This window comes from Mastacembelus armatus, chromosome 15 (genome assembly GCF_900324485.2).
Source record: "Mastacembelus armatus chromosome 15, fMasArm1.2, whole genome shotgun sequence".
Taxonomy (NCBI): Eukaryota; Metazoa; Chordata; class Actinopteri; order Synbranchiformes; family Mastacembelidae; genus Mastacembelus; species Mastacembelus armatus.
Window position 1 is genome coordinate 4,803,750 of NC_046647.1, and position 12,945 is coordinate 4,816,694.

Consider the following 12,945-nt stretch of genomic DNA (forward strand, 5'->3'; position numbering starts at 1 on the left):
ACATACTACTATTATTGCTTATAAGCAGAAATTGCTCAAACCACTATTGTCTTGGATTTATTCACACCCAGTATTATAGCTACAGTTGCTGGAGTCTGACAGTTGAAATTGCATTAATTACACTTCCTGCCTCTCTTAAACCTGTTGTTTACCTACTCACATGTTGATATCTGTTTTGATTTCTTTTGTGTTGACAGCTCCAGAACCAATAAATTAACCACTGTAAATAGCGTAAACAGCACTTTTTAAGGACTACTAAAATAATGAATTAAATTTGATGGGGTTTTTTTCACAGTCAGAATTTATGACCTGGCTCCCTGTCTGTAAGACCTTATTGAATCCAAACTTTGAGTAAGTTAGTTTTGTTGTGTCTTTGCTAAAAAGGTGCTCCCTTGTGGTTTATACAGCTAAAAGCTGTATAATAAACTGCTAATGAAAATAACAGCATTCTTTTGTTTTCATGGTACCCTTTGACACTAGTGATAATCATGGTTTGCTGTGTTAGACACTTCTAACACATTGTTACCACCTGAATGTTTAACCAAGGTACATATTTAAAATGGTAGAACAGTGCATCTCTAGTGTCTGATATTTCAATAAGCAAATTAGTTTCTAAAATTAGGCAACTTCAAATAAAAGGACACTTGTAGACAATCTAGTCAGACCATTTTTCAAAAATCACTGCACCTTATATACAACTGGCAAATCATAGGAGCTGCTGGGTGGGACAACAGAGTAGTGTGCAGCAGGTGTGTGAATAAATCCAGCAGGGGGTGAAGCTTAATTAGTGAAGAACTATTTGGAGAGGAAACAAGACTACAAAGAAAAGCAGGAAATGTTGAGAACAAGTAACTAGAAGAGGACTACACGAGAGGTTGTGGATACAGAGGCTGGTACCTTTCAGTCTCTGGTGAATGGACAGGATTGTCTGGAGTCAGACAGTTGGCACTAGCGCTTCTAACCCTGTCCAGAGAAGGCTGGAGATCACTAGAGGAATCACAGCACAACATGCCATCCAATGGAGGAAAAGGAGGAGGGGAGGAAAAAGAGACAAAAGGAGAGGACAGAAACAAAAACAAAGAGAAAAAAAAACATGGACAAACAAAAAATATATATATTTTAAAAGAAAATGTGGTTAGATTCCCAAAATATAATGCTAGTCTGAGAACTAACCCATGATTGGCTGGCTGGCATAAGGATGGGAGAGTCTGTAAGTTGTTATGGTTATCGTGGAGATGGAACACAGTAGAAAACCTGATTGTATCTGCAACGGATGGAAGGTTCTCTGCACTTTTCCCCTAACCTGGACAGCTTACACTCAAAAGTTTATCCATTATTGATAATCTGTGTGCATGTGTGTGCGTCTTACCTAATGGCCACTTCATCTGTGAACATTTGAGCACAGCGTATTATGGAACGATCATGCCCATTTGTGACCCAATCACAGACCTTATCTTTTAACATGCACAAAGTGTGAAACTAGTTGCAAGAAAAACAGCATGCATTGGCAAATGAAACCGAATAAAGAGAGCTGAGACTGAAACTAATCTAAAAAGGCCCTGCTGCTGTTAAAAATACTCACATAACAGGAAGTCCACAGGCCTATGAAGACTGCAAGCTTCTGTGACATCTATACCATACCAATGTACAACTTCCAAATATCCAAAATGAAATATTAATAAGTTTAAAATACAACTACATCAATAACTGTTTCTCTGTTGGTTGAGAAAAATCCATACTGGCACCCTAAAATGTCTACAAGCTTCAGTGTGCTTCAAGTGAAGCGCTTGTTGGCTTGTCCAGTGCAAATGGATTCTAGTGAGGCTATGTGATGCAGCCAGGAGGAAGCTAAGAGGAGATGATACAGAGTTTCAAAGAGGGGACATGCTATTTTGGGCATTTGGATCCCATATATTGTACTTCACAAGCTAGAGATTATACTGTTGAGAAAACAGACTGCTACAAAGTGCAAGTCAAAGTTATTTTCATATTCTAGGGATATGACATTATCCAGGAGAGTCCTGTGTTCCTGTCAGTAAAATTTGAACAAATATTTCAAACAGAAAAGCAAAATCAAACAGAACAGAATGAAAACACCTCGAAAAAATACACAGTTGATTTAAAGCATGCTAAACCCTGATCTGTAGACTTACCTGACTGCACGTTTGTGGGTACCGTTGAACAAAAGCGGCATCTTATGTGGCAGTATATTACTGTGCCTAGCAGATCTCCTGATGTTAGCATGCATGCACCAAACAGAAGTAGGAAAATTGAAGGAATAGGTGGAAGAAGTGAAAAAGATAAGTGCATAGGAGTGTTTGGACAACAGACAAGGGCAAAATAAAAACACTTAACCAGTGATTTTATGTACTTCCTAATATGTTACTAAATGTATTGGAAGATTTTAAGTTTGTTAAAAGATATCAGGTGGTTTCATTGATTTTTCCTTTAAGATATGAAAGCAAGTTACATTTCATGGTTGGGCCCTCTCGATTATTTCTTCTCAATTTTAAATAAATAAACAATAGAATTGTTCCTTAAAATGTTTCTACAGTGTGTATTTGTTGCAAAAATCACTGGCTAAGTTTCTAAGTATTTACAAGTATCAAAAGCCAGCTCTTGTCTCTTTTGACACACAAAAAACATTGTCCTCTTTCAAACACATCCGTGAGTATTGAGTCTTACCAGCCTATATGGAATTGGATTAATTTTTTGGCATTTGGCCTTTATTTGACAGTGGGTTGCAGAGAGAAACCATTTGGCAATAGAGATTGCAACATAGGTCCGTGACCAGACTCTATCACAGCACACCACCAGCTTATGTTTCTGTTTGAGGTATATGGTTGTATAAGGAGAAACTTTACCTGCCTTTAATAACACATACAGATGTGTTCTCAAGAGTACCACTTACCTCTCTGGCTGTACTCAATAATAAATCCCAAAATTCCATGTGTAGGTGGCCAGAGTACATGTGATGCATACATGTTTAATGTATTGATATGTCAAACTATATCAACATATGGGAACAGAGTGCAGAGGCAAGACCTGTCAATCTCTTTAAACAAGTAGCAAACACAGACGAGGTAGAGAATCACTGCCTGGAGTTGTTGTACTAGAGCCAAGAGTGAATATTTGTGGTTCCTTCCATGATAGAGTACCAGAACAGGCATTTTGTGCTGATTCTAGCTCTTACAAGTCAAACTGTTAGGCCTGGTTTTAAAATAGCAACCTGCTGAAAATCAAGCACAGCTTGAATGCAGGCACAGTCCTATACTGTCCTCTTGTGGATCAGAGGTAGTAGTACACCTGAACAAACAGTTAACTTAAATCCACTCTTAAGCTACTTTTTCTCCAGCTGATCTGCTTATTAAACGTCTCTTGTGGAACATTTACATTATTTAAAAACAAGTAAACCCTTCTTTCTCCTGTTTCTTTCCAGATAATCCATTTGACCAAAAACCTAACTGAGTTTAGGTGTATGTCTCTGACTAATAAGCCTTAGTGTCAACAAATCCCATAAAAATGCAAAACCAGCAGTGAATGTATCCTTCTAACAAGTATTGTTGTATTGTAAGTATCCAAAAACTGCATATACCTCACCAGCTGTTCAAGATTTACACTTGCAGTAGAAAAAGATTTGGCAAGCCTGTGACCCACAGACAGGGTAGGGGAGTCAAACAGTATAGTTAGATGAATAGTTACATTTTTAGTGTTTTCATGGGATTTATTGACAATGTCAAAACTGTAAGCCATTGCCAGTCCACAATTTACCTGAATTAATTAATTTGGCTTTGTTTTTTGTTGCTGTTTTTTTCTGGAAGTAACATTATGTCAGTATTATGGTCTATACACATTTTAAATGACATACAATTTATTCTTCTGACACTTATTTTTACAGCAAAGTAAAACTGCTTTGATTTCAGTAGAATATTTTGTTACTGTCACTCTCATCTCTTTCATCTGTATCTTTAGTGATGGGTTTAACCTTTTAAAAAAAAAGTTTCATAGAGAGACAGTCTGAAAAAATACTATGCACGTAAAACTACAGCCGATCCAGACCCAAAACTCAAATAAAATCATGACTGGCTAGTTTACCTGGTGTGGAGGCACTCAGCACTTTTGCCTCGCATTGACTGATGGATCATGATGATCTCACTGTGGTTACCATGGGGATGGATGACACATGAGGAAATAAACAACAGTCAAAAAACCAGGAGAGCAGAGGGTGAATAGGAAAGAGAAGCTGTCGTTGATTGCTATACACACATGACACACGCATTAAATGCCAGTTTGCTGAAATGCCACAGATTTTTGCAACCAAAGCCTTTTTGTCTAAACACTGCTCTAAAGTCACTTTATACAATATGACAATCAATGAAGAGCTACTGCACCAAACTTCGAGGCCAAGAGAAAACAAAGCCAAGAAAAAGAGAAATATGGTAAAATCAAAGTCAGAAAAACAAAACTGGGAAATATTTGTTACCAGTATAGAGAAGAATTTACCTCTTTTGATAAAGGTTTTAGCAATGCTTATGACAAGTATTCACACTTACAGATGAAAGAATCGCTACAGCAGACATGGTTATGCACAAAAAATACTATGCAACTAATAACACATAAGTGTAAAAATTGTGAAAAAAAAGTTTGACTGTAATGAAAAAACAGTGAGGACAACTCTGATGATGACATTTGTTTTATTTGGATATAGCAGTGCTAGCACACAGACACACCTGTCATCCAGGTACTCTTCCTCCTGCTGGCGACCTCTAGCAGCATCATAGTAACGAGTCGGGGAACGAGAACGTCGACTATGAGAAAGCTCATCATCCAGACTCCTGAAAGAAAGAAGGAAACAAAGAAAGAAAGGAGAAAAAGAAAGAAAGAAAGGTCAGCGGTCAGGTGGTAGTGCAGCACACTCCTGGCAGGGCTCAGCCAGTAAAAGCAGAGCTGGCAGGACTGTGTGTTCTGCATCAGACATTTCATTAGTAGATGGACTCAGTTTGCTGCCTTCCAACAAAACTCTCTCATTCCTCCTCTTTGTCAACCATGTTGCTTTTAATTTAATATAAGTTACCAGTGTCATGCTGGTCACCATGCTGCCCCCCCTATAAGACTAACATTTAATAAGTAGTTAATGACAGTTTTGCCATTCCATCCAAATTCTTTCAAACAGCTGGTTACAAGAGTCTAAAAGTCCAAAGCAATAGAAAAGTGAAATGTGCATAATCTTATGCCATTTGGAATTCATTCCAAACACCATAAAGCTGACTATAGTATCCACTCTTCATGCAAAATTTGTACAGTAAATTTTTGAAGCTTCAATGGTATGAGTGTTTCATACTCAAACTGATTAATGTCTAACGTCTCCCCTTTAAATTAAATCTGGTCTCCAACCAGCACTGACCTCTGGGCAGGAACATTGGGTGGTCGTGACCGGATGCGACCTTGCTCCTCGCGGTGTGGAGAAACTGAGCGGGAACGTATGTGGTGGGTGGGTACCCTCTGCTGCTCCGGCACTTCTAGAGTAGACGTTGATTCCCGTTGCCTCTCCCTCCCACGCCCATCTGCTGCTGGGTGGGAATGCGGGTCATGCATGTGCACACACATATATACACACAATCATAAGTGTAAATAAACTTAAATGTGAATGAGTGCACAGAAATACTAACATCAAACACGAATAAAGACATCATGGGAAATAAAAGAGACAAAACTAAACTACACCCCAAACTCTGAGTTTGCGAGCTGGATAACAGTATCACTAAATACACACAAAATACATTATTTTTAGCTCAACTTAACTCAGTTTCATCAATAAGCAACACAACTCAAACTATTTCTACAAGCCCCACATTTAAAAATAATTCCTGTGCAGTGACCTGCAGGGAACTTCCTGGTGTGTTAATATGATCATATGGGATAACTATGAATATCCAAACTGATATGTGGACCACTGAGTAACAAAAACTTGCTAATAGATGAAGATTCTTGGTTAATACAGTCAAAATGAGAAAATATTTGCAGTCATCTCTATCAGTACAGTTTCATCATCTACTACATTCACTATCAAACTACACATTAGCTACAGTCTACATGAAGTAGTTTATTTATCTAAATTTGTTGCCTTAACCACACCACAACATTTAAAATTATGCTAATAGCCTGAGAACCTTACCTTAAAACATATACATTATAAATGATGCTAGAGGTCTGCTACTTCACAAGATACAGTATGTTAAAATTATAATAGTAGCCATGTACATACTCATCATGTTGAAATGTTAGTCAGGAGTCAGGCACATGTACCACCAGACGTGGTCTATTGTGTGGCAACTACAACTATCTGTTTGGAGAATAAACTATTAAAAGATGACCCATGAAACTGCAAATAGCTGTTTTTTGCTGTGTCTTGTATTTTTAAAAAGTAGTTTAAAACTTTTTCTTACTTGGTTGGTGTATCAGAACATTTTGAAGATAAAAATATAAATGAAGAGACTGATCAGCCTTGAAAGGACTTTTGCAACTGTGTCAGGCTTTGTTGTGGTCCCAAGGCCACTGGCTTCATTTCTAAGAGAGGAGCACCTCAAAGCTAACAGTGGGCCATTAGATTTACTTTAAAAAGGCCTTACCAAGGTTTGTTTATTTCTAACATGCATGGAAATTAAAACATAAATATAGAGCTATACTGTCAGATATATAATCCACATATCACATTTTGGACATCAGAAAGAAATGGCACTTCCACCACTGAACACTGATGCTTATTAACTCACATTTTATTTATTTTATTATGGTATATAATCTAATTCATATAATAGCCTTGTATGTGCCAGTCAAACACTAATATACAAGGACAGTCAGACTTTTACAGTATACAGTTGTATACTAATACATTCACAAACAAAAAAACTGTGTTTCAACATATCTGGTAGTGCCTCATCTTTTAGTTTGTTAATGTTTTGGAAATGAATGTCTTCCAAGATGAGACCCATTTCAGAGCTCATCTAAGGCAGAACAATGCCTGACTGGATCATGGAGCCTGGAAGGTTTCCACCCAATGCTAACATGTAGTCTACAAAGATCTATTTCCCATAAACTGGTTTATTTGTGGTGACCTGTCATATTGTCATATTTGTTGCAATCTATTTTTATGTTTAATATTGATTTCTGTTTCAGTGTAGTTTCAAGAATATGTCATATGTGTTTAGAATTTGCCTATTGCTTGTTCTGTATGGGGCAGCACAAAACATATTCCATGCAAAAATGAAACATGATGCTTAACTCTGGTATTAATGAATGCTACCACTTCCTGCTGATCCACCAAAGCAACCAGCAAAACAACACCACAAATAAATATCCAAGCTTCAGGAAATACTGCAAGGAATACTAAGAAACAGTCCCCACCCACCTTTAGACACTACTGCTGTACTCTCATCAAATTCAGGCTCTGTAACACGCTGAGAACCTAAACAGTCATAGAGACATACAAACATAGATATGTATAGACAACACACATATATTCACATGCACACATTCAGGCACAAATGTAGTATTAGGGAAGGGTAGCAAAAACATACATTTACATTGACAAACATGTTCTACTTTTCTTACAGTAAAATATATACAACCTTTTCTCTCTTACAGTACACAGTGATGCATGCATGCACACTCTTGCACAAAAGATATGAAAGACCTTATACATGAATATAGACAATTAGGTGCATTCACAGACACACACCCACACTCTCAGACTTACGCTGCAACTTCTTTCCAGGGATGTCTGTGTGTGTGTGTCGCCGGGGCAGGTATGGGGATGGTCGGGGCAGTGGTATGGATGAGACATCATGGGTTTGGAGTGGATACCAGTGAGGCTTGTCATCCAGTAAGGCCGTCTCCAGCTCTATAAGGATCTGTTCAAGTCACATCCACATAGTAAATAAATATTTTGCTGTTACTTACTGTTTCTTCGACACACTATTAAAGGTGCATATGACAGAACTGATGTGTTTTGTGTTTTGTGATTTGTGAATTAATTCTGCATCCAACATCATCTAGTTTATAAAAGAAAAACAGAAAATGATACGTGGTATTATAATATAACATGGTAATTAAATTATTTTCCAGTGGTTATCATACACTTTTGCTGACTTGTGGGGTGGTGTAATGCAATGTAAACCTGTGTGTAACTTTGTGTCATGTTTGCTGGTTTGTTTGCTAAGTCCAGTTCTGTCTCTGTGTGTTTCTGTGATCTGCCGAGGGACTGTGGAGGTTTTTAGGCTAGCTTTGGTCATATATGCTTAATATTGTGGATGGTCCCTTAGAAATAAACTGAATGATGTCATTAAACAACAATAAGCCATATTGCTAGTTGAGCATACAGTGCACATAATAAATGCAGGTAAATCACCAAGTTGACCACTGTGACCCATAGTCACACTAACTATTACAGGGCATCTCAAGAATAAATAAACAATAGACTACAGTGCAAGAAACTAGAAAGGACATGACCCTTCCTTGTATGTGTGTGTATGCGTGGCACCTCTCCCATAAAGGTGCTGTCCTCCTCTGGTGACCTGGGCTGGTCCCACACAGTCAGCTCCAGCATGTGGTTACGGAAATCCCTGCGATGCACATGAGTGTAGACGAATGTCTGGTTCCACTTGGGCTCGCAGGTCTTCTTCACTGCTTTTGTCCTTCGTTTGCTCTTGTCACTATGTTAAACAATGCAGCCAATTACTTCCAAACTTTCATTGTTCATCAGATGGTTAAAAGAATCCGAGAAGCTAAACCACAAGCATGATAAATCTACATTTACACACCTTATTTGACCTTTAGGTATGTAAGTTGGAATGCATACACAAGTGACATCCGGTGAAGTTTACTGTAAATCTACCACACAGAAAAGTGTGAATGAAGGGATCTGAATACTCTCTAAAGCCACTAAACTGGTACATACAGTATTTGCAAATGTGCCAAGTATTTTACACAGTACTGCAGAAGCAAAAATACAGTTGAGTACCCCCTTACTTTGAAATGGCAAAAGAGTAAACTAAAGATTTTTTTCATCAAAATGAATGCACATTCAGCTAGTACAAATGTACCAGCTATTATCAGGAGTAAAAAACAAGGTCAAGAAATAATCAGTGGCAAAGTTTGCATCACCCCATATATATTAAATTTTTAACTTTGAATAACTTGTGATGAAGGAACATTTTCAGTAGCTGAATGTGCATTAAAATTGAAAAAATTCTCTGGGTTACAATTTTTGCCATTTCAAAGTAAAAGGATGGCAACTTTTTGACTCAGCTGTACTACCTAAGGAGCACCGTCAATGTCTTAACCAGCTGTGTCTTGATTGCCTCAAACTACCTTATGCCTCATTTGCCCAAATTTGACTTTTACGGCATCAGGCATTAAGTCCAGACTTCAGAAACCTGTTGGTGATGTCAAAGGTGGTGCATTTGAGTAGTTTTTATACTATGTAGAAGCAGAAGAAACACGTGGTTATTGTGTGGGTGTGTTTCATGAAGGGCTGGTTAGAGTACCTGCGGTCAGGGAGGAAGTACATTTTGACGTAGGGGCTCCTAGGCCGCCCATCAGGTCGAAGAGGAAGCTCTACAGCCTGCAGCACATTGACTATTAGCTGGTGACCCACTTTGTCATACCAAAGCTTCACCTGAGCAAAAAAGCATAAAAACTAATCTGATGCTGCATCTTCATATTAAACCACGAGAAGACCGACACATTCACGAGTGCACACACTCACTGAGAGTTGCCCTGGCATTAACTGTGGCGCATCTTGGAGCATTCCAGGACTGGAGGGAGATAGGACATTTAGGGATGGTCTCTCCATCTTCTGGGACTCAAAAGAACTGGAACCTGCTATAAAGACAAAAAACAAGTTAACCCTCATGTGCTGTTCAGGATGTTTTCATCCACCAAGGGTCATTTTTCACTCTTAATTTGGCCATAACTTTAACTGTATTTCAGCAAACGGAATGATTTTTGGTGACAAAGCTTAATTTGACATAAATTTTGGAAATATGATTTAGAAATTTTTCATAGGTCAGTAATGCACTGTGGGCAAATTCACTACCCTTTCATTATGTTTGGGATGAAAACATCCACTAAAATAAACTGCTGTAAAACTATATAGGTAGATAAACATTCTTTTCAACTTTTTTGCATAAATCTGTTAATCAGCTTCAGTTGTGATCAAAACTACTAAATGTTAAAAAAAAATTCCAGGATTTCAACTCTTTAAATGCCAGTTTTGTAAGCGATCATAGATTTGGGGGAAAAAAACACAAAATGACTTATTTTCAATATAAAAAGTGATTGTGGACTGGATTTTTTTTTTAGCTTTTATCACAGTCTTGGACATGTCAAAGATTAGTAACCTCACTGATTTTGATGCATTGTCAGTTTTTTGTGCAGCATCAGATTTTAATTTTTTCTGACTAATTTACCGTTTGTGGATGTTTTTGCCCCATGGACTGCCACTATAATGACATTTTTTGACTGCACAGCCATGACACTATATAATCATGCATTCTTGATGGTTGGTGGTTACCCCTGTTGGGAAGAAGTAAAATTTGTGATTTTTACTGTTGACAACCAAGTGGCCCCATTAACCCTTTACACAGGCATGTGCATAGAAAGTTTAGTTTCTGTTTTTTATATGGAGTTTTATAACAAAAGAAAAAATTGTTAGAAAAAAATAAAATCTGATGCTGCACAAAAACTAACAATGCGTCTCAAAATATTTATGTGATATATTTTTACAGCAGTTTATTTTAGTGGATGTCTTCATCCCAAACATAATGAAAGGGTAGTGTTTTCAAACAGTGCACAAGATTTAAAATCCCAAGAAGAGAATATCAGCTTTATTTCAGCAGAGGCAAAAAGTCAAGTGAAAAACTTGAGAAAAGGTGATAAAATGAGAAGTGTGATCATATCTGTGTAATACCCAATATTAAGGGTTCATTTACCTGGAAAATGTGACATAAAAAGAGCACAGACTATTTCATAGCTAACTTGTCAGGATGACTAATTAGTTTCTGTCCTACTTTAAATCCAAAAGTCTTTCTTTAAGAAGAGCAAGGGCCACATTTAATGACATAAAAGTCATAAGTCATAAAATTAATAATCAAGTTAAATCTCTTACCAAACAAAAACAAGGTAACATACAAATTGTGTCATGTTTGGCACAGTTTATATAAAAATTTGAGAATTTTTTTAAGGTTGATGAGCATGGGTCCTTTGTATAGGTGTCTATTGGCTGTTGTCAATTTTCAAACCATTCCTACATATACTCTAGCTCCTTTTCTGTATGACTTAAATAAACAAGAGAACAAAGTGTTATTGTGCATTTTATTAGGTGCTTGTAGTCATTGTTTTACTTTGGACAGAAACAGGCTAGGTTTCTATTGAGAAAAGACTGAAGTAATCATCTCTGGGGCACAGAAACAAAGAGAAAGTGTCACCTCAAGTCTCTTTCTGTAAAATCTAAAAATCAGGTTGGAAATCTAGTGGTAATCATGGACCCATAACTGAACTTTAACAGCCACATTAAATCAATTTCATCAGCAGCATTTTACCATCTCAAAAACATTGCCAGAATCAAAGAGATCATGTCTAAACCAGACTTGGAAAGACTCATTCATGCATTCATCTCCAGCAGGTTAGATTACTGTAACTGCTCACGGGGCTCTCAAAACGACCTGTAAGGCAGCTGCAAGAACATTCAGAACGCTGCTGCTCGGGTCCTGACTAGAACCAGGAAGTACAACCACATTACTCCTGTTCTCAGATCTCTGCACTGGCTTCCTGTCTCTCAGAGAAAAGACTTTAAAACAGCCCTGCTTGTGTATAAGTCTCTTCATGGCTCAGCACCACAGTACGTCTCTGACATGTTGATGCCATATGAACCATCTCGGACTCTGAGACCATCAGGAACAGGCCTTCTGCTCATGCCCAGAGTCAGGACTAAACATGGAGAAGCAGCGTTTCAGTTTTATACAGCTAAAACCTGGAATAGTCTTCCTGATGATGTTAGACAAGCCTCATCTCTGGCAATGTTTAAGTCCCAACTAAAAACTCTTTTTAGCTCTGCATATGACAAATGAAAGTGTTTTATCTGCAGTCATTCTCTTCTAATTTAATTCTAAATTATTTTTTTATTCTATTTATAATCAATATTTTACTGTTTTTTATTTTAATTCTTGCCTATGTATTTTTAACTTGTCTTTTATTTCTGTAAAGCACTGTGAAGTACTCTGTGTATGAATTGTGCTATATAAATAAACTTGCTCTGCCTTGCCTTTCTTAATGCTTTCAGATTTAATGCTAAGCTAGGCTAATCACCTCTTGGCTCCAGCTCTATACTTAAGGTACAGATAATGACAGCAGCATTTATCTTCTCATCTAACTCTCCGAAAAAGAAGCACACAAGCAAATTTCCCAAAATGCTGAACCATTCCTTTAAATTCATGTCCATCTCCTCCTCCTCCTCCTCATCATCATCATCACCATCATCATCATAAGTGTCTAACATTTGGTCAAGCCTCTTTCCTTAGTATTCTAGTAGTATTCTCTAGTAATTCTAAGTATTTTTACATATCCAACATGTGAATGAAGATTAAATGTAACTGCATATATAAGAGAGATGTTCAGCCACACAGAAACACATCCAGTCATACAATCATACAAAGATGTTCCACATGAGATACCTACTAGATTCTAATGGAGGGTGGGACGTGTCGGGGATTCTTGGGATATCACTGAAAGAAAAATAGCAAATACACGTTGCAGTCAGTGTTATACTATTAACATCTGGCTAGATTAAACAGTTAGTAGTGTCCTTATTGCACAGTCACACATGCATATTACTATAGTAGCATTAAACATTTTTTGAGATTAAAATGTTATGTGGTGAAAAGACAT

At 37.4% G+C, this 12,945-nt stretch overlaps 1 protein-coding gene across 1 annotated transcript in view; it reads right to left on the minus strand.

The window, feature by feature from the left end:
- The window catches only part of rims1a (regulating synaptic membrane exocytosis 1a), a 93,317-nt gene that overhangs the window by 13,230 nt on the left and 67,142 nt on the right, over positions 1-12,945 (minus strand). The window contains exons 10-20 of the mRNA XM_026310024.1: positions 12,736-12,782; positions 9,767-9,882; positions 9,546-9,676; positions 8,540-8,711; positions 7,757-7,910; positions 7,409-7,465; positions 5,405-5,567; positions 4,731-4,835; positions 4,096-4,155; positions 2,154-2,231; positions 898-987 (exon numbers count right to left, since the gene is read on the minus strand). Of these exons, the coding sequence (XP_026165809.1) occupies positions 898-987; positions 2,154-2,231; positions 4,096-4,155; positions 4,731-4,835; positions 5,405-5,567; positions 7,409-7,465; positions 7,757-7,910; positions 8,540-8,711; positions 9,546-9,676; positions 9,767-9,882; positions 12,736-12,782 (1,173 nt within the window). The remainder of the gene's footprint in view (positions 1-897; positions 988-2,153; positions 2,232-4,095; positions 4,156-4,730; positions 4,836-5,404; positions 5,568-7,408; positions 7,466-7,756; positions 7,911-8,539; positions 8,712-9,545; positions 9,677-9,766; positions 9,883-12,735; positions 12,783-12,945) is intronic.